The sequence below is a fragment of the Piliocolobus tephrosceles genome, chromosome 8 (genome assembly GCF_002776525.5).
Source record: "Piliocolobus tephrosceles isolate RC106 chromosome 8, ASM277652v3, whole genome shotgun sequence".
NCBI classification, from domain to species: Eukaryota; Metazoa; Chordata; class Mammalia; order Primates; family Cercopithecidae; genus Piliocolobus; species Piliocolobus tephrosceles.
The window spans coordinates 100215794-100238735 of NC_045441.1; the positions used below are offsets into that span (position 1 = coordinate 100215794).

Consider the following 22942-nt stretch of genomic DNA (forward strand, 5'->3'; position numbering starts at 1 on the left):
TTTTTTTAACCCTGCATAAAATATAGCTACTAATTCTTTTGAAGAATGAAACCATCTATTTCCAAAACACAAAAATATTGCTTCAAAATCCTGCTTTCTTTTTTCTGTATCCACCAAGAATCTCTTTTCTTATGTTGTAAGCAGGGTGGTACAAAAATAAAAGAGACAAGAGTGTATGTGTACTACACTTTTCTTAACCCTGCTCAATTTAGTTTCTCTTTTCATCTTTCAAAAATTCCAGCTCTGAGATATTTTGAGCTTTAACTCTTCAAATCTGGCATAAAACTTAACTTAGTATTACATGAGCATTTCTTTAAAAGACAAAATCAGATTTTAGAGAAAATGAACTCTTTTGACAATGTAAGCATTGTGTTTACAATCTGATAACAAGTGGTACCAGCTTCTGTGTTTGAAGTATAGACTGCAGAGTACTTTCGAAGTGAATTAGTGTTCAGGTAAAGGCAGATTTTACCTGTTTGAGTGTGTCCTGTTTGGTTCTGGCAAGATATATAATATTTTATGAACACATTTTATTTGCTCTATGTTTTTTTAAAAACTAACATTTGTAATGACCTTGAGAAGATCAAAGTTCCATTTCTAAAGAGAGTGTTTCCTTGGTCATGTTCTGTTGACCTAAACCAGTTAAATTCAGTAAGGTAAGAACTAAAAAAATATATCAATTAATAGTGCATGATTTGGATGAATTCAGTGGTACAATACTTTGTGCACAGTACCACTCAAAAATATTCACTGATTTCTAAATATTGAGGGTGTTAAGGTGACAAGGCTTAAGAAAGATTTAGAAAGGGATCTTATATTTGAAAATTGAGTAAAAAAGCAATGTTTTCTTTTCTTACAGGAAAATAGGGTGAATTTTCTTATCCTTCATGTTACTTAAATCTAAGTGAAACACTTTCTCCCAAGTATATTAGTGGAAACAAAACGTAAATACAAATGTTTATTTAAGCTAGTTAGCCCACATTTAAAAAGTGGCATTCTGTAGGCAGCTACTAAGAACACTCTATCAGTTGTGGCAAACACCTTCAGTTTTTAACCTCCAACTCCTATTTTGACCAGAGTTTGTAAACTATTAGCGGTGCTTCTGTGCAATAATATCACCCTAGCACAGACATTGTATTTAGTGGGAAAACCTTCTGATTTCCAAGGAGATTGGCTTTAAAGGTCTCTTCCAGGAAAACTACTTATTTTCATAAATGAATACCTTCCTTTATTCTTTTTTTTTTTTTTTTTTTTGAGATGCAATCTCACTCTGTCGCCCAGGCTGGAGGGCAGTGATGGGATCTGGCTCACTGCAAGCTCCGCCTCCTGGGTTCACACCATTCTCCTGCCTCAACCTCCCGAGTAGCTGGGACTACAGGCGCCCACCACCACGCCCATCTAATTTTTTGGTATTTTTAGTAGAGACGGGATTTCACCATATTAGCCAGGATGGTCTCCATCTCCTGACCTCTTGATCTGCCCGCCTTGGCCTCCCAAAGTGCTGGGGATTACTGGCGTGAGCCACTGTACCCAGCCTCCTTTATTCTTGTAACTAGAAATATGTAGCATTCAGTCATTGCATGCATCCAAGCAATGATAAAAGTAAATATGGTTTAAAAAGTGATTGAGCTGCATGTGGAAATGTCTGTTCTTCATTCTTTTAGGAGCAGGAATACGTATAGATATAAAAAACATGCCATATTTTAGAAGGAATTCTTAGGGCTGCCGATCTTGTAATAAAGGTCGAATTAGCAGTGTATGTCTCCTACATAAAGGAAAAGAGAAAACAGTAATTGGGGGAAATTGCTTGATGATGCCTTTCTTCTCTTTGTTTCCTGCTTTCCTTTGTTCCTTCTTTGTTTCATCAGCAATTGTTTTGTTTTGTTTTGTTTTTGAGACAGAATCTCACTGTTGCCCAGGTTGGAGTGCAGTCATGTCTTACTGCAACCTCAAACTCCTGGGCTCATGCGATCCTCCCACCTCAGCCTCCTGAGTAGCTGGGACTACATACGTGCACCGCCATGCCCGCCTAATTTTTTAAATTTTTTGTAGACACAGGATCTCGCTTTGCTACTTCATCTGGTCTTGAACTTCTGGCTTCAAGCCCTTCCTCCTCAGCCTCCAAAAATGCTGGGATTACAGGCGTGAACTGCTGTGCCTGGGCCTCATATATTTTTAAAAGAACTTTTCAAGTAATTCATTTATTGTAAAGTCATTTAATGTGGAGCATAATTAACACTTTCCTTAAAAAGAATGCCTCTTGAGGATAAAGCAAACTTTAAATAAATTTCTTAAAGCATATACTAACAAATCAGAAACTGAGTGTGAAGACCTATTATGGGTCCCTAAGTATTAGCAGCATATGATAGACATACTAGATTTGGACCAGGAAATAGAACCCCCTTAGTCCTCTACTTAAAATAATGATAATTAAACTCTCTTCCTGGATAAATGCTTTCATATCATCTTGACATACCTTGAACAAAACTAAAATTACGTTTTACAGACCAACTTTAATACCCTTGAAGAAGTTAAGTTTTTTTTTACCTTTTATTGCCAGTTAACATGGGGACCAGATAGTGAAAAGTAGCTGAAGTGCTTTTCAAGAGAAATTGGAGATCAAGACAAGATAGAAAATTACAGGGGAATTGCTGTTCTATATACCCAAAACCCTAAATTCCTGCCTCTTGAGTGTTAAGAATAAGACATAAGCTTTGTATACAAGTTTAAAACAATAGGATTTCCAGTTTCGTACAAATGAACCACATATTCATCTAAAAATAAATTTTAAAAGTTTACCCTAAGCATGTTTTACAGTGGTAAATTTTCATGGACATGAACTCGGTTATCTTTTACCTACAGTTATATCAAAGCCACCAGCTTATTTTAAAATTATTAATGCTTAAAAACAGTTTGCTGTTTTTGGTCATATGATTTTTTTTGTTTTTTGGTTTTTACTTTGTTGCCTTTTAATGCACTTTTGTGATTTAAATAAGAAAAAAACATATTGTTTCTTATTTGTTTTCATGTCTGGAAGTTTCTGCTTCATTGACATCTTTTTCCCTTCTTGTATCAACTGGAAAAAAAAAAAAAACTCCACATTAAGAAATAATAGTATAGTTTATTTGATGGTTGCGCCAATAGGCAATATATAATTAATAGTATTTTAATTACTTAAAGCAAATAAAACTCATGACCAGTCCTTTTATTTAGGTAAATAAAGGATTTATTAGTATTTATTAGTTCACCTCTGTGTTATTTTCACGTACTGATATTATTGTCAAAACAGAAAAAAGGGTTTGCTCAGTATCAGACTACTTTTCTTGGACTAATATGTAATGGTGATATTTCATCCTGTTTGGTTCCCTGTTACATTCCCATTTAGTTGTGACATTTCCCTTTCCTGTGAGCTTCTTATCTGTTATCAAGGCCTATACTCGTAAAATAAACTATATGTCTTTCAGTAACCAGGAGGAATAGCTATAAGGAAGATATTAAGACAGAAATTCAAAGATACCTTATATATTATTCACAGTACTAGCAAACATAGCGATGTCTACCCTGAGGAAAAGCTTTTATAATCTCTACAGAGGGACATTAAAGCAAGAGAAAACAGTTTCTTCTCAGAAGAGCTTGTAGTCCAGATGGTGAACCAAACATATGTACATAAAGGGATTCATTTCCTCCCCAGTGTGAAACATGGGCTAGTCTACCAAAAACATGAGTGGAGAGTGCTAAATGCATACTGAATCAAGGAATGTTCCAGGTGATAAAGATGTAATCAAGCACAATTCTCTAAATGTGTTGATGGACATGGAATGGCAGAAAAATGAGTGACATGATACTACTGTTCTGAGTGAGAAGAGCAAAGCAAAAAGCAGAGTGGTCTGTTAGAAGTCGATGTGTCACACTAGGTGCAGTGAATGATAATGCTGTATGGTTAAGGGGTCCATTGATGTAGCCCCTAAGAGGTCAAAGGAGATGATTACGTTGAATGCCTTGGTGTTCTTTTCTACTGTCTTATTCTATACCTAGATATGCATGTTTACTACAATCCTTCATGGTAAATACTTTTCTAATGATAACAGCTTATGGCAAGTTCATGTTTATTGCCAAGTGAGGTACAAAAATTAAACTGGACAACTCTAGTTTTAAAACTTTCAATTAGGAAAAAACACTAAACTATTAATAGTGGTTTTCCTTAGCATGTACAACAAATGACTTTTTCCTGAAGTTTAAATTATTTTCTACAATGAATTTATTTTGCTTAATGAAAAAGATAGCTTTTTATTGTAAAAAGAATTTAAAATTAAAAAAAAAAAAAAAACCTCTCCCAAATACCCAGGTAATCTAGGGTGGTAGCTTTTTGGCTTGAATTATCTAATTAATTGGCCATATTCCAACTTTACTTTGTGAGTAGACCCTAAATATTAGAAGCTGTTCATATAGCTTTTGCTAAGTTATATGAATTACGTTGCAAAATCTGAGGATACACTGGGTAATCTTGGCGAAGTCATTGACTCTTTTTAGGCCATAGTTTTCTCCTTTGTAAAATGAGAGACCAGACTAGTTAAACTTTAATGTCTATTATATATCTCCAAATAATGTAATTAAGCACAACTGACCATCAAGAACTGTTTTCATTGTTGGCTTTTTGACCCTTAAAATTATATTTATTTTTCATGAGAAAAATATTTTCACAGTAACTTCCCTTTCTCCAAACTTAGAAAATTCAGCAGGTGATAAATTAAGCCATATTCATCACTTTTGAAGAATGTTTCATGCAATCTTAGGATCTTTAGGACAGGATCTGGCAGGTTTTATGCATCTGTTAGCTCACAACACAAGTGTGCTGTGTGAAATGAGACCACAAGTCTTAAATATAGAGCTTTGGGAGAAGAGAGGATATGCCAGTAAGTAGAACCAATTCTCATTAGTGTTAGAGCGTGGCTGTTTAGAACATTTATTAGAACCATTGATATCCATTGATATGGAATAATAAAACTTTGCAGAAGAAGAGAAATGATTTGAGTAAAGAAATTAGCATGGTCTTTTCATTATAATTATGTTAGGGAAATTAAAAAAAAGGTACTAGATCTCTAGAGGTCTTCCCAGCTCTGAGAGCCTTTATTATAAAAGGGAGTATTTATCTGGAGCACCTTTTACTTTTTTTTATTTTATCAAAGTTTTACATATATATTTTTTTAAAGCAAAATAGTAACACAAGGCTTATAATGAAAAAGAGCAGTCTCCTTTAGTAAAGACAGGGTTTCACCATGTTGGCCAGGCTAGTCTTGAACTCCTGACCTCGTGATCCACCTGCCTCGGCCTCCCAAAGTGCTGGAATTACAGGTATAAGCCACTGTGCCTGGCCTGGATTCCATGTTTTCTACTTTTGTATAGGTTTTGAAAGTCACAGAGGTAATGTGCCAGCTTTCATCACATTATATCAAGAGTACATATTATTTACATAACTTGTCAGTTTTGATGTTGACCTTGATCACCTGGCTAAAATAGTGCTTGTCTAGTTTCTGAACTGTAAAATTACTCTTTTGCCTCCTTTTTCCATACTGTAATCTTTTTGAATCACTGTTCACAGCCCACACTTCAGATCAGTGTGCAAATGAGTGGATTAAAAAAAGAAAAAAAAGAAGGGAAGTTATGCTCAACCTCCTTGAAAGTAGAGTATCTGTGTAAATTGTTTGGAATTCTTCTGCATAGATTTGTCAGTTCTCTACCATTTGTTTGTCAGTATGGACTAATACGTATTTATTTTATAATTTGGGTTATAATTTAATACTACTTTAGTTTATTGTTCAGGTTGTCCAGCTTTCGCCATTGGGAGCTCTTTCATTTGGCTCCTGTGTCCCTTTGACGTATTACCATTTTTTTTTTTTTTTTTTTTCCATTTTTGGAGCACTTGCCTACTTTCTGACATTATAAGATACTCCAGGCTTATCTTGCACATTTCCTGCCCCATTCTTAGAATCAGTTTACAGGGTTTTTTTTTAATTGAGCTGGATTCTGTGGTACTATTTATTTATATTTTATTTTTGATTCTGAAGTAGTATGAGATATTTGTAACATGAGTATATTTTCATCGAAATATTTCAAGAATGGTCTATTTGCTGTGTTACAGCTATCCTGAGTATTTTGGTTTTAGATTGAAGGTGTTTTTATCTTGTCTCAACCAAGATTCCTATGAGGTGACTAAAGTAACACTTTGTGTTGTTCACCTGACATTTCTCATTTCCAAGTGAACTGTTTACACACAAGTGAATTTTTCAAATGCTTAAAGCTTACATTTTTCATTTATTCATTGTTTCATTCCTTCAAAGAACATATTTCAAGCACTTACCAATACTAGGCAATATGCTAAGTACTCAGACAGACAGATAAGACACAGCTCTGTTTTTTGAGTAGTCCATAGTCTAGTAAGGGCATAGTTGCCCTTCAATTCAATACATGCTGTGGTGACACTTGAGTTGTAGTAGAATCCAACACTGGAGATCAAGGACACTTTCTTGACATTTTAAAGGATGACATCAGTTAGCCAGATGAAATAGGAGGAGATGGACAAGATGTTATAACAAAAATGAGCAGGTTGTTACCAAAGGAATATGGCACTTTTGAGGTACTACAAGGAGCTCAAGGCAACTGGAGTGTAAAATAAGATGGAGCTAGTGGAGAGAGTTGAGCAGTAGGCCTAGAAGCCATCATGAAGGGCCTCATATGCCATGTTTGTGTATTAACGTTTTCAGGGCGCTCTTAGAGGGTTTTTAGGCATGAGAGCAATCACTTTGACAGCATTATAGACAATGGATTAAAGTAACTGGGCAACTATGTGAGAAATCCACTTAATCTAATCTGGAAATGAGGACAGTGTTCACAGAGCTGGAGTGGAATGTATGAATTGGAGAGCTATAAAGGAAGTGAATCAACAAACTTTATCAACAGATGGGTATGAGGTTAAAAGAGATTAGGTGTTGATTGAAGTGATGAATAAAACATAAACCTTTACCTACACAGACCTGACAATATAGGCATGTACAAAAAAATGATAATATAATTAAGCCACAATTTATGTCCTTACTGAGCAGAAGTTTGTGTGTCTACTTGCCAAGTATCTTGGAGGCATTACTGTAGATTAACAATCCAATAAGTGATCACTGGCAAAGGAATAGTACATGTGAGGATTAAATACTAAATAGCTCCAGTGTATCACACTCTTGAATTCTCAAAAAGAGAACCAAATAAATTGGAAAGAAACCAACACTAGACGTTTGGAAATTTTTCAAATAAAATATGTTTTCCTCTGGCTCAATCCTTACAGCTATTGTACAACAGCCCAACTTTAGCTGTCATGCCAACACCTCTAAAAACTTCCATTTCCTGGCAGAGCTTAACTGGCAGTGTTTGTTATCTCTGGTCGAAATCACAGTGATACAATACATTTACACGGTGCGTTAGTCTCACCTGCTCCTCTCACTGTGTAAATAGCTCCATAAGTGAACATTTAACACTTGGAAAGGCAACAAATATTTTTGCTTATTATGTGTCACTGTAACATAGTTGAAGTTATTTTCCATATTAACAAATGATGCATGTGCCTTTAAAAATATCTAATGAACCATTACCTAGGACATAACAGTCTCTTATTGAATCTAGCCAATATTCTTATGCAATATCTCAGTATTTCCATAAAGCCACTGGCAAGTGATAGCAGCCCATTTTTGCAGTTAAGAAAATTGAAATAGTGACTTAGATGTATCATCTAAAGCCTCCTTGTCCAATAATATTTTTCTTATATATGCTGTTTCCAAAATAATATGGCTCAAAATAAAACAAGCATATTCACATGTCAGATAACAAGTTTATATAATCCCTTAGTTACAGATGCAGTTGCAAAAGGAGGTGGAAGGCATCCAAAACACAATATTATAATTTTTATAAAATGAGATAAAGGACTGGGAAACAGTCCAGGATGTGTCTAGACAATAATAGCCTCCCCTAATTGGAGTGATAGTATTCATTAGATTTGTTAATATCCACTGAAATACAAAATGAAATAAGAAACAGTTCATACCCTGGCTTAATAAGTGGCAGAAAAGCAGTATTTGTCTGCATTTGTTCCGTTAATAGCTTTATACTGGTAGTAACCAGAAGAAACTCCTAGATAGGCTGTACAAGTGGTTTTGTAGCTTCTTTTGAAAAGGAACTACTGGGTTGATATCTAAGATATATTAAATTTATTAAATAATTTATTAATGTCAGAAATTCAAGTATAAATCATTTTTAACATTAAGACCAACTCCTGTTCATTACAAGGGCCTGACCAACTGTCTTAGTAGAAAGTACTATAGACTCAGTAGCTTATAAACAACATCAATTTATTTCTCACAGTTCTGGTGACTGGGAAGTCTGAGATCAAGGCCCCAGTGAATTAGGCCTCTGGTGAGGGCCTGTTTCCTGATTTATAGATGGTACCATCTTTCTATGTCCTCACCTAATGGAAAGGGAAAGGCAGCTCTCTAAGGGCCTCTTTTTATTAGGGCATGAATCCCATTAATGAGGGCCCCACCCTCATGACCTAATCACTCCCCAGCCACGCCTCCCAATACTATCACATTGGTAATTAGGTTTCAACACATGAATTTTATGGAGAGACAAGCATTCGGACCATAACAACAACATTCCTAAAACTACCATTGTAGGCCAGGGGCAATGGCTCACACCTGTAATCCTAGCACTTTGGGAGCCTGAGGTGAGAGAATTGCTTGAGGCCAGGAGTTCAAGACCTGCCTGGGCAACATAGTGAGACCTCATCTCTACAAAAAATTTAAAAATTGACTGGGGTGGTAGAGCAAGACATTGTCTTAAAAAAAAGACACCATTGCAGGCTAGTCAGCCATTATTAGGTTGTGGAATCTACTGTGCATTTTATGTACCAGAAATCCAGGGTCTTAAACTTTTTTGCTGAGTTCTGAAGATAACACCACCGTGCATCATATTTTTCAAGTAGCCTGTAGGAAATGCCTTGTAGAACCCAAATTGAAAACTAATATATAACTCTTTATGTTGTGAAGGTGGTCCTAATGAAATCTAACGATCCCCAAAAGCATCTTCCATGCCTGACTCATACCTTTAGCAAGTGATATCAATTAAATTTGTCAAAATCAATCTTTAATACCTTATTTAGAATTATGCAGCTATAGAAGGAACATGGAAGAAATTACAGAGCTGTGCTGACCAATATGGCTAGCTACTAGCTACATGTGGGTGTTTAAATTTAATTGAACTTAAATTGAAAATATAGGTCCTCACTTAAGCTAGCCACATTTAAAGTTCACAGTAGCCACATTTAAGTAGTGACTACCGTATTGACAACACAGATGTAGAACTATGTAGAACATTTGACAATACTGTCTAGAAATACTGATACAAAAAGCATTTTAGTTGATAATGGCTTATGTATTTATATAAAAATGCCTATATGATGACTTCTCAAGAGAAAAGATTGTTTATAACTAGATCCTATAATTTTATTTCATTGTGCCAGAAAAGTAGCTTTTAAATTTATAAATTCTGCTTTTTTCCCTTAAACTCCTACCCTAAAAGACTTCCAAATGTAGAACTTCTGAAGGCTGCATATGATATAGAGCTACTTCAGGATTCCCAGAGTTTGGAAAAATGATTTCTGAAAGCACTATATGAGATAAAATTTTCAAGTATGACAACTTTACTTTTGCTGACCCATGTTGTGCTGCTCTTCTACATATTTTGCTCATTAGTACCTTCTTCACAATGTATTGTTTTATATATATATATATTTATATATATATTTTTTATTTACTTCTAAGGACATGGATCTGCTGACATTGTAGCTCCTTGGTAGGCAAAGGTCAATATATAGTAATTCTTGTGTGCCATTATCTTGAGGAGCAGGATGCTTACATAGACTAAATTGTCTTCCTATATATTGCTTCTTTAGTTACAGAGGTTAAAACTGTAAGTATAAAATGGAAAAACCAGTGAGGGACAGAGAAACTTTGGATGTGATGGGCCTCTGGATGCCCTGAGAAGCATTTAATATCACTTATATTCATATGTAAGTGGATGTATGACCTGAATTTAATCATGAGGAAACATCAGACAAAAACAAAGTGAAGAACATTCTATCTGAAAGTGGCCTGTATTCTTTAAAATGTCAATGTCATGAAAGATGGGGAGAAGAGGGCTGTGATAATGGTGGGGAATTATTCCAGATTAAAAGAAATTAAAGAGACATGATAACTAAATGCAATATGTGATCTAGCACTGTATCCTGGACTGGCAGTGGAAAAAATGCTAAAAAGAAATGATTGGGACAGTTCCAAAAATTGGCATATGGATGGTAAATTAGATTTATAGTATTGTATTCATATTAAGTTTCCTATATTTGGTGACTATACTATGGTTATGTTAGATAATATTTTGTTTCTGGGAAGTACATTCCCAGAAATGTATTAAAGAGTAGAGGGGCATGATACCTGCACCTTATTCTCAAATGAGTCAAGAAAATAATAGTGTGTGTGAAGAGAGAATATGATAACAAATGTAGCACAATGTTAACAGTGGATTTGAGTAAAGACTATACAGGAGTTCTCTATTTAAGTCGTGTAACTTTTCTATGAATTTGAAATTATTTTGAAATAAAAATAAAACTCTATTCGATATTTTCTAGCCCTTTCCAAGGCACAAAATGATGTGATGGAAATGAAGATGCAGTCAGAGAGACTTTCGAAAGAATATGATCAACTCCTGAAAGAACACTCTGAACTTCAGGTGGGTGTGACATGCACTTTATGCATCTAAATGTTTTGAAATAGTAATTACCTAAGTAAATTATTTGGGTTATTTGTCCCTAACTAATCAAGATGATGTACTTAATCCTGACTTTGTTAAATGATTTAAATAAGCCAGATTTTTACCTAGAGGGTAAAGATTAGTACATTGCAGGAAAATACAAGATAATTATAAGGAATTGCTGACGTGCATATTTACAGCATTCCAGTTTTGGTGAACTTTTAAGCAAAAGAATTAAGCCACAAAAATGGCAGCACTGGAAAACAGACTGGTTCTAGAAAACATGAGTTTTGCTATTTGGGATGTTTGCCATATTCATGCCAAAATGAGGCCAGAATTTCAAGTTCCACATCACACTACTCTCGTATCAGTGTTTTAGACATATCAGGCCAAAGACTTTAGCATTCAAATTTATTATTTACCTCCAAATGTTGATTTGAAAGATGGAAATGGGAAAAAAAATGTTTCATTGTTAAAGCCACAAAGTCAGATCTGGGCCATAGGTTTTCTTTCTCTTTCTCTCTAATCCAAGAAAAGAAACATTTATCCCTGTTAGGCTTGTCTTTCCTCCCTCCCTTCTGCTACCAGCCAGTAACCTGAGCTGATTACTGATCAATTGGGAAAGAGACCATTCCAGAGGCAGCCCTGGCCTTCCTTCCCAGTTTCTCCCAAGACAGACTGATTGGGCTTGTCTTCAAAATTTGGCAGCCTTTGTGGCTTTCAGTCAGGCCTTTTTACAAATGATGGCTTTTTATTTCACTGTACACATTTCCCTGCATCTTAATGGTCATGGTATCTCCAAGGCTCAGCACTGTTCCTGGCACAAGGCAAGCAGGCACTATACTCATGGACTTTGGAGTCAGACATACCTGGAATACCTACCTATACCTGGCCGCATGCTAGGTTTTTTTATCTCAGGCAGGTTATAGCATCCCTTTGGGGCTCACTTCTTTCATCTATAAAATTGGAACAATAATGATGCCTGGCTCACTGGATTGTTAAGAGAACTAAATAAAATGTGTAGGTTTTTTAGCACTATGCCTTACTGACAGTAAACACTCAAGAAATGATAGCTATTATCATCATCATCTGTATTACTTCATCTGTAGGAATTTTGCTGAAAGAATGACTTATTCTCAACCAACGACTTTGGCCTTGGTTTAGAGCCAGTCATGAAGTAATCTGAAGCACATGTTTGTAATCTGATAGTTCCGCTTGGTTTGCATGTTTGTTTTAACTAGCCTACTTTGACAATAGCAGGAGACAGAGTAGCCAGAGAAGGGTGAATACCCTGTATGCTCCAATCCCAGGAACACTAAGGGCTCAGTTCACATGGCCTGGAGCAGATAGGTAGATTGTCAGCAAGACCACCCCTTCCCCAGCTCGAAAATAGAGATCCTAAAATTGCTGACCTATTCAGGGCATGATCATTATTCCATGGTATCTTTCAAGATCCACGTTGGAAAATGAAGAAGTCACTTCAGAGACCTCTTGCCTAGAAATACAACATTTTCCCCCTGTTTGTGAGATTAAGGTTTACTCGACCAGGTTGAGTATCGACATTAGTGGACTTTGCCGTGATGTCAGACATACTTAGATCCTTGAATGGAGAAAGGAAAACCAGAAGTATGCCCTCAATTTCTTATGGCCAGTATCCACTGTTGAATGTCTCCATTGTGGTAACAGCCATTGGTTCTCTCAATTCTGAAGAATGTATGTAACAGTGAGATTTCCTCAACCCATTTCCTCCCCGCAAAAAAGCCACAGTCAGCCTGGAGCTGCTGAATTCTTGGTAAAGGATGTAGAAAGCTTTTAAGAGTGATTCCTGACTGGGCATGGTGGCTCATATCTTTCTTTAATCCCAGCACTTCGGAAGGTCGAGGCGGATCATGAGGTCAGATCAAGACCATCCAGGCTAACACACTAAAACCCTGTCTCTACTGAAAATACGAAAAATTAGCCAGGTGTGGTGGCAAGTGCCTGTAATCCCAGCTACTTGGGAGGCTGAGGCAGGAGAATCACTTGAACCTGGGAGGTGGAGATTGTAGTAAGCCGAGATCGCACCACTGTAGTCCAGCCTGGGTGACAGAGCGAGACTCCATCTCAAAAAAAAAGAGTGATTCCTTCCCAAGAACATAGTTGTTATACCTGTTTCCGTGGAAAAGACCTCGTCCCAGATTATGCCAGACACCATGCCAACAGTAGGGCCTTGTTTGATAGCACATTTAGGACTTGATCTAATTTCTGTTTGTATCCAATTTTTGAAATATTTATTAGATGACATTTGTTGAGAGTATGCTCTGGACTAAGCACTTGGCTAAGGGCTTCATATATGTTGTTTTGTTTATTCTCCATGACAGCTCAGTAATTGAAACTATTTTAATATCCCTATTTTGTGAATGAAGAAACTGAGACCCAGAATGTTATATAATTTACCCAAAGTTACTAGAAAGTGATAGCATTCAAAGTCAGAGAATCTTTCTCCAGAACCTCCGTCATTAACCACTATGTTCTTTGGCCTTTGCTGGTCATTGGATTGTGTTCTTAGATCCATTCTACTCTCACCACTGCTTTACTCTGTATCTCTGCGAGGTCTGTTTCCAAAGCTTCCTTGCTGTCTGACTCAGTCTGGGCAGGTTTAGCCAGTGGCAGGCACTAGAAGACTGAAGGCAGGAGGAAGGAGAAGGCCGGGGATTTCTTCTACTCTCTCCGCTGTAGGGGCCTTCTCCTTTTGGCTCCAGTTCCTTCCCTCCATGGTCTCAGGTCCCACTGGGCAGCTTCTACTTACTGGCCTTCACACCTGGGCTCCATAACCTCATCCCTCCAGCCCAAGAAGTGGTGGTAGCTTTTATACTATTGATAATCCCAGAGGTGCCTTACCACCTTGTTTGATGTGTATACTTTTTCATCACCTCTAAAACCAGTTTCCCATAATATCTCTGTTTGAAGAAAAAAAAAATCTCAGCTCCATAGTATACCACTTCTGTAACCCACAGGTGATTCATTTGACATCTGTGCTTCTCAGGTACTTTAATACTTAAATAAAGGTTATAATACCTTATGAAAATTAAAGCAGATCCTGTATAAGAAAGCACTTTATATATTTCTTTTTTTTTTTTTTTTTTTTTGAGACGGAGTCTCGCTTTGCCGCCCAGGCTGGAGTGCAGTGGCCGGATCTCAACTCACTGCAAGCTCCGCCTTCCAGGTTTACGCCATTCTCCTGCCTCAGCCTCCCAAGTAGCTGGGACTACAGGCGCCCGCCTCATCGCCCGGCTATTTTTTTGTATTTTTTAGTAGAGATGGGGTTTCACCATGTTAGCCAGGATGATCTCGATCTCCTGACCTCGTGATCCGCCCGTCTTGGCCTCCCAAAGTGCTGGGATTACAGGCTTGAGCCACCGCGCCCGGCCACTTTATATATTTCTAATCAAGAATGCTATTTATTATGTCCTGATTGGTTACATTTTTTTCCTTCACCTACCCACCCCCCACCATTGTCCAATATGAGACCCTGTATAAGTTTCTCAGATTTAGATATCATCGAGTGCCCTGTTTGTTTTGTTCTGGGTTTTTTGTTGTTGTTCATTTGTTTTGTTTCGTTTTGTTTTTTGAGACAGTGTTTCACTCTGTCACCCAGGCTGGAGTTCAGTGGCACAATCTCAGTTCACTACAACCTCCACCTCACCAATTCAAGCGATTCTTGTGCCTCAACCTTCTGAGTCACCATGTGCAGCTAAGTTTGGCATTTTTAGTAGAGACAGGGTTTCGCCATATTGGCCAGGCTGGTCTCGAACTCCTGACCTCAAGCAATCCGCCCACCCGGGCCTTCCAAAGTGCTGGGATCATGGGTGCAAGCCCCCATGCCCAGCCGAGAACCCTTTTCTTTAACTCTTGAGTTTCAATGTTCACCATCTGAGCCCTGCTTGAGAAGCAAAAGATAGTTATAGATCCTCTATGGTAAAAAGCTCTATCAAATTGTCCTCATGAATTTTACTTCTGTTGTCAAACTAATCTTAGCAGGCCGGGCGCGGTGGCTCAAGCCTGTAATCCCAGCACTTTGGGAGGCCGAGACGGGCGGATCATGAGGTCAGGAGATCGAGACCATCCTGGCTAACACGGTGAAACCCCGTCTCTACTAAAAATACAAAAAACTAGCCGGGCGAGGTGGTGGGCGCCTGTAGTCCCAGCTACTCGGGAGGCTGAGGCAGGAGAATGGCGTGAACCCGGGAGGCGGAGCTTGCAGTGAGCTGAGATCCGGCCACTGCACTCCAGCCCAGGAGACACAGCAAGACTCCGTCTCAAAAAAAAAAAAAAAAAACTAATCTTAGCTATTGAATTATATCCTAAGGTTCTTTGGAACTAACTTTCTGAATTTTACATAGTTGACATACTTTCAGTGGAACAATCAGAAAACAAAGGATTATTAAAATATTAAGGAAACAAAGGTTAAAGAGGGAAATGCTGATTTCTTTACTGTAAACAGATCCCAATTTGCATATTTTACATCCTTTTGGATTTCCCCATCTGATCTCCTCCCTGTTATAGGCACTAAATAAATATTAGAAAACCATCCCTTCAAAACATGTAGTCTTTACCTTTCCTTATTTGCCCTACCTTTCTTCTAAAAAAAGAAAAACAGAACTAACTAGAGATTTTTGGCTGCACAAAAGCATCAGCACCTGCCAGGTTTTAAATTTCATTTTGGAAAATCAGCCATCACTTAAGGGACTTGTCCCTTCATTAAAGCTTTGATTTTTATCAAAAGGGGCCACACCTGTAAACCTGTGAAAATAGTATGTTTACCTCCTATACTGTTGTCGTCTTATCTGATTGCAAAAGTTAATGTTACTAAAGTTGCTACGGAAGCATTAATGTTCAGCCTGAAAAGAGCTTGACGAACTTCTTTATACAAGCAATAACACTCTGCAACCCCATTTTATGAGATCTTTTTCTTGATGTAGACATTTACTTTCTTAGCACAAGTGATCTCTTAAGATTAATTTCTATTCCATTTTCCTTCAGTTTTAAATGATGTATTATAGTCATCTTTATAACATGATCAGCTGAGTATAATTTGAGAAGTCAGTTCTGTTGGCAAATATCTGAAGGACAAAATCAAAGCCACCCTAGCTGGGATTTTTGTCCCTTCCTTCTTTTCGTTTGCCAAAAAGCTTAATTGGGTTAACAGTAGGGGAATTTTAGAAATCATGTTTTCCTGGTGTAACCTGTGAAACAAAAGCAAAATAGATTAAGGCAAGGGGAAAAATGAACTTACCAAGAGCGTTCTTTTTCCTAAGTAAAAACCACAAATTTTATAGTTTTTAAAATTTTAGACTGTCTCAATCCTTTTTTTCACATTTAATTATTCTCATAAGTATACATAGAAGAGAGAATGTTTTTTAAAAGTCCTTGTCATGTCTATGAATTGTTTCTCTTTGCTGTACTACATAAATCATATTTTTTTTCCTTACAGGATCGTTTAGAAAGAGGCAACAAGAAAAGACTGTGAACTTTATAAAAGACGCTTGCAATATACTGTGTCAAAATGAGAATTTTGTTATGTTAGCCTCTAGGAAATTTAAGTTCAGAAAAATGCACTATGACCAGTTCGTAATTTTTTTTAATGTCACACCTAGGTTATATTGTAATGGCATTATCAAAATATTTGATGATGTTTCAGATATATTGTGAAGTCTGTATTCCAGCTCTTAAGAAAAATAAAAGCATGTTAAATACCATATTTACATATTGATAATGTCACTGATACATGGTGGCTGTTTACCAATAAAAAGAAAAAATTCCTTGGCTGGTTACTTCCAAAATTAGAAGTTTTAAGTTGCACGAAACCATTAATAGCCTTGAAAGCTTTGATGAGTTTTCAGTAATGATCACCTATTTAATCAGAGGATGGTGTGTTTGAAAATAGTGTTCAATATCAGCAAATTTGTACAAGGGAATGTAAATAAGGATAACTGATCAGAGTTATCCACTGTATTTGTAAGAAAGAGTCAGAAAAAACAATGACCTTAGTTTTTTTTAAGCCTGATGATACTATGGTTTACTCTAATAAGATAGCTATATTGATAATTATATTTTTGTTATTGTGCCCCTGCACATTTTGGTCTGTTTTTTGTTGATATTTTTGTTAATAACACATAATTAGTAACCACTCTACTGTTTCAAGTTAATCTAGTAATAGAGTTTACCCATATTTGTATAACTGCTATACCACTGAACTGCATTTATTTTACAACAGTGTAGAATTCTTGACAAGTTAACGTAGAACATATCCAGAAAGCAGTATTTGTTTCCCTTGGTTGTGAGAGTAACTAGCTATATAAATATTACCTCAAAAATACATACACTGGAATCACACAGTCTTTCTACAATGTTTCTATATTCTGAAAGTTAAATATTAAATGCAATTTTTCCATTCAAATATTCATTTAGAATTTCCTTTAGAAGATGACAGTGATTATAGTATTAATATGATTTCAGTTGTTCCAGTGTTTAGACATGAAATCATCTTCCTTGTCTCATAAAAACCTAAATATTTAAAAAAAGGAAAATAATTACTGGAGTTTTTATTTCTCTTGTCTTTGTTTCGTCCTCTGTTTATTATAATTTTAGTACCAACTTCACACCTAGCTAATTTTTTTCATCATAAAGTGGATGAAATGAGCAAGTACATAAAAATTTTATTTCAGATAAAAGTCAGGAGTTACTGCTAAAAAACAGACATGTAGGAGACGTTCAACAGGAGTAAGAAATGGGAGTTAGACCATATGGGCTGACAAGACCATAAATAACAAGAAAAGGGAGTGCTGAAATAGGAGAGAACTGAACAAATGTTAGCTCAAAGTATAGACTTAGAGATATCGAAGTAAGAGCTATCTGGGTAAATATATAGATATTGAGTGCTTGGAATCCTAGCCTACTATGTGAAAATTAAGTCTAATATCAGAATAACATACAGAAAAGTAGAAAATGCAGTTTTAAAATGGGCAGAGTTAAAATCTAATCCCAGCTTTATCGCTTATTTAGCCATGCTAGCCTAGGCCTCTATTTCCTTGTCTCCAAAATGGGAATAATAAAATTTAGATCAGGATTACTATATAAACAAAGACAATACAGTGATTCTCAAAGTTGTTCAGACTGTATAGTAAGGAGAAAGTCTGGGTGGACTTTGAAAAGCTTGAAGATTTGAAAGATTCCCAAAAAAGCATTTTGAAGTTTACATTTAAGGGACCTAGGACCTCAACCATCTCAAGTTTACAGGTCTGAAACTTTAGACCTCAAAAGTTTGAGCAGTTTTTCCAAGGCAACATTGATAGTTAGATTTAGGGCCAGGATGTAAGTCTAGAATTTAGGTATCCTGATCCCCCAGATATCGCTCTTCTGTTTATACGCAGACCAGCTATAATTTATTAAACAAAATATTGCAATGTGTTAGTCAGTTGTGGCTCCAGAGCCTGTGCCCTTTACCACCGTACCCAACTGTTTCACGTACTATGTTTGTTAGTTTTTCCTAGTACTCTCCTTAATAATGGTGGTGTTTAGAAAATTGTATTATATAAGTAAATATTTATTTCATGGATTTAATTATGTTGCATGTTAAATTACTTTCCTTCCCATTGTCAGTAATGACTTGTTTATGTTGTATGTCTTAGGCTGTATTATAAATGCAAACACAGGAATGTTATTCTTGCCTTTTTCCATCAGAATTACATAAAGTATTATTAGACTTTCCTCCTACTTGCAAATCCGCCTCGAGGTACTGGTCTTTAGGAAGTAGCACTTAGCAAGTTCTGGATAAGCACTCCAGAACTTGGGATGAGTTATCCTTGTTGTTTGTCCAGCTCTCTCTTGGACCCCAGTGCTGCTAATTAGATTCATGCCTGGTTCTTTAGGGCCTAAGTTCCTCTCTTGGCTATTTCCTAGTATGCTGAGAACTAGGATTCGCTTTCAGTGACAGAGTCCTGCCCTGGAACCCCAATCAAGAGCCTAAAGTTTAACTACTTTCTGAGATATTAGCCTGATGCCAGCAGCCTGCCTGGATCTCTAAATATTACCCATTCTTGGAGTTGTTCGTGATCTCTGCTTTCCTGCATGTCACTCCTGCTTCAACATTGGACCTGCTAGCCACAGCTACTTAGATGTACCTGAACCTGTTGTCTTGCCCTGCCTCTGTGGGCTGGTTCAGTTCTGCATTCCCATTCCAGTGTCCATGCCTTCTCACTGTCCCTCCTATCTTAATGCCCAGCCCTACTAACATGACAGACCATTGTGCATTTGAGTGCCCACTATACAATGTGTGAATATAACCATGCTTTTAAGCATTGACTTTAATGTCTAGGATGATCTGTCTAAAGTCCATGGAGCCCTCCTGTGTTTTTTCATCCCTTTCTTAGTAATCTTGAAAATCCACTTATGAAATTCTTTTCCTTTTTTTTAACATTACTGAACGGCATTTTTAAAATTACTTTCACAGTGTTTCTTTCCGCTTTGATCGCTACACAAACACGACCTTATTAGTTGCACCAGAAATGATTTCAAACACTTTAGGAACTGTGGTAGGCTTAATTATGACCTCCCAAAAGATATCCCTATACCAATCCCTGGAACCTGGAAATGTTCTCTTCTATAGCAAAAGGTGTGATTAAGTTAAAGTCTTGAGATGGAGAGATTATCCTGGATAATCTGGGTGTGCCCTAAATGCAGCTACATCTATGCTTAGATAGAAGCAAAGGGAGATATTACCACACAGCAGAGGAGAAAGCACAGTGACCACAGAGGCAGAGATTGGAATGATGGAGCTGCAGCAAAGCAATGCTGACAGTCACCAGAAGCCGGAGGAGGCATGGAACAGATTCTTCCCCAGAGTCTCTAGATACCCATAAAACTGATACGGGACTTCCTGGCCTCCAGAACTATGGGAATAAATTTATTGTTTCAAGCCATGAAGTTTGTGATTATTTGTTACTGCTGCCATAGTAAATTAATACAGGAGCATACAGGACAGATCTGTAAGGCCTGAACTGCATTTCAAGGGGTGTGGAAAACAATTACCCTTTAACACCACTCCATCTTCCCCATTAGCCATTTGGATAAGTCAAAGATAGCCTTAACCATCTCCTGTCTTAGGTACTTTTCTCCTTCAATAGTATTTCTCCATTGCCATTGCCACTGCCTAATTGCAAGCCATCATCATCTCTCACATGGACTATGACAACCTCCTCATCTCCCTGTATCTTCTCTAATGCTTCTCTCATATACATGCCCTCAGCAGCCACCTGGTTTAAAAGAAAAACAAACAAACAAAAAAAAAAAAACACTGATCATGTCATTCCCTGCTTGTCTTCCAATTATTTCCCACTGCAGTAAAGATCAAACCACCAAGATCAAACACCAAGACCTCACCAGGCTCCCATCTACTCTCCAGCCTCAAGTCAGTCCACCTGCTCAGCCAATCACACCTGTATTCTTTTTGTTGTTGTTCTTTCCCTAGGATACAGATCCTGACATGTCTGCATTCTGATTCTTCTTGCAACAAGCCAAATTCTTTACCCTGTCAGGACGTTTGCATGTAGTAAATGTTGCATCCCAGGCCTGTCTGCCGCCTTATCCTGTTTTATTTTCATCATGGCACTTATTGCCATGTGAAATGATCTCATTTATGGTTTGTCTCTTCAGTGATTAGCACAGTTTCTGCAGACAGTAAATCAGTGGTTCTCAACAGGAAGTGGAGAGGTCATCCTGAGGGGAACATTTAGCAATACCTAGAGACATTTCTGGTTGTCGTAACCAAGGGAATGCTCCTAGTGGATAGAAGCCAGGGATGCTGTGAAACCATTCCACAATGCACAGGACTGGAACAAAGAAATGATCTCACCCAGAATGTCAGTGTTGCCAAGGTGGAGACATCCTGCAATAGATGCTTGTGGCAGAGGGTACTGGTTGTCCCCCAATATCCATTCTTTCATTCACATGTGTTAATACATGCTCCAGTTTTTGTTGTTTTATAAACAGCTGCCAAACATAAAGACATTTTCCATCTCCTTTATGTAAGTGGAAATAGTTAGGACTGTCATGTGGGGCCAGTTTCTTTTTCTCTTCCTCTGACCTGCTGCTTGAAACATAGATGCTGCTATCTTAGATCATGAAGTTGAGGCCATGCAAAGTGGAGCAACAAGAAGGAGGCTGTGTCCCTGATGCCATAAGCACCACACCTGTCCTAATTGCTGTGAATGACACCAGATAACTGCAATGCATTGTCTCAATGTCCTAGACATAAATAAAAAGCCATAAATGTTTGTCCTGTGCAGCACAAAACCTTTGTATCTTTGCCTTTTATGTTGGTATCTTAATTAAAAATTATATCCTCTACTGTCTCTGCATGCTCAACTTTTTATACTTGACTTAACCATTATTAATCAACATCACGCATTGCACCTTCACAATAACTGTGCATTTCACATCATAAAAGTTTACAAATCTCTTCTCCCTCTTTGTCTTTAGTATGGTGTACACCACCACAACAACAAACCTCAAGGACATTCAGGCACATTATATATACAAAGATAGCACATAACAGCTTGATGTGTAAACAAGTTAGGAAAAAGTTTCCAACTTCTTGGTGATCAGCTCTTTTCCTAAATTTGAGCAAAGAATGTGTTTGAAGTATTGGCTTTGCTCCCTAAACCAGGTGTCTTCCTGGTTAGCCAGGCTTCTCTGAAGTCTGTTTCCTTCAGAAATCGTTGTTCTCCCTGAAGCACCACCCACGGTAAAGAATTTCGGTCTTTCCCAAGGGCTGTCAATTTCCTGGAGCACCAAAGACTCCTAGAACACCAAAGACTCCTGGAGCACCACTTCTCAGCCAAGGGCTTCGTGGAATAACCCTCCATAGAGGTTTACTTGCTGAAACTTTCTTTAAGTTTGTTGATTTTTTTTCCCCTTGAAACAAAATTAATACATAGTAAATGTAGAAATGAAAGAAAAAAATAGCTGTTTGTCTAATTTTCATATATATATACACACAAATATTTACAAAAATAAGATCACACCTGTTTTTATGCATACTTTTTTGTGACCTGCTTGCTTTCCCCCTACATCAATAAATATCCTTCTGCAACAGAATTCTACAACCAACTTCTCATAGGTCACATACACATCACCTGCGGGGGTCGGTTTGTTCAAAGCACAGGGACTCATATGCCCTGTTTACCACTACCACCAGTGAGAATTCCTGCCCCAGGCAACCAGTGTTAGTAATGAGGCTGCCATAACAATCCAGTATGTGAGAGCAGAAAAGGTGGATGAGACCCATCGTCCTATGACAAGGTATTTACCTTATCCCCTGTTGGCGACATTTCATGAGAATCTTTATTGGCAGAAAATGCTCTGGAATCAATAGAACATAGTGGTTGCATACATAGATTACCTGTGTTCAGATCTCATCTGCTTTATTTATTACCCATTCTGCATCTCAGTTTTTTCATCTTTAAGGTGATTTAGACTCTACTTCAAAGTCTTGCTGACGGGATTAAACGAGTTGATACACGTGAAGAACTTTTAACAGTTTCTCATGGTAAGCTATTCTGAACATTATACAAAGACTGATGCCCAGTCATAAATTTCCTCATCTAAAAACAAAAATCTGATGGAATTTTAAAATGTATTAAAAGTAAAAAGTGTACTGGAGATGGATGGTGGTGATGGTTACACAACAATATGAATGTAGTTAATGCCACCGAACTATACATTTAAAAGTGATTGGTTAGCACAACCTCTTTTGTATTAACTACTTGTATTAACCACTTGTAAGTTTATAGTTAGGTGGTATTAACTACATATTATAGTATTAACCATATTAACCACTTGTAAGTGCATTTTACATCATTAAAAACATTGGGAAACAAAAGATGGACCCCCTAGTTCTCTGGAATGAAAATGCACAGTGTTGAAACTGGTAGATAGTTAAGGATGCCTTTTTCTTTGTTTTCTTGAGACAGAGTTTTGCTCTTGTTGCCCAGGCTAGAGTACAATGGCACAATCTCGGCTCACTGCAACCTCCATCTCCCGGGTTCAAGCGATTCTT

The 22942-nt window shown here is 37.2% G+C and overlaps 1 protein-coding gene and 1 non-coding gene across 3 annotated transcripts in view; both read left to right on the plus strand.

Moving 5' to 3' along the window:
* The window catches only part of BCAP29 (B cell receptor associated protein 29), a 43062-nt gene extending 21826 nt beyond the window's left edge, over positions 1 to 21236 (plus strand). For both annotated transcript variants that reach the window (XM_023183091.1, XM_023183092.2), the window contains exons 7-8: positions 10724 to 10824; positions 16319 to 21236. In XM_023183091.1, the coding sequence (XP_023038859.1) occupies positions 10724 to 10824; positions 16319 to 16354 (137 nt within the window). In that variant the 3' untranslated portion in view covers positions 16355 to 21236. The remainder of the gene's footprint in view (positions 1 to 10723; positions 10825 to 16318) is intronic.
* On the plus strand, positions 1630 to 1773 carry LOC111520422. The gene has a single exon (XR_002724676.1). It is a non-coding gene; the product is annotated as a small nucleolar RNA U109 (small nucleolar RNA).
* Positions 21237 to 22942: the final 1706 nt, after the last annotated feature.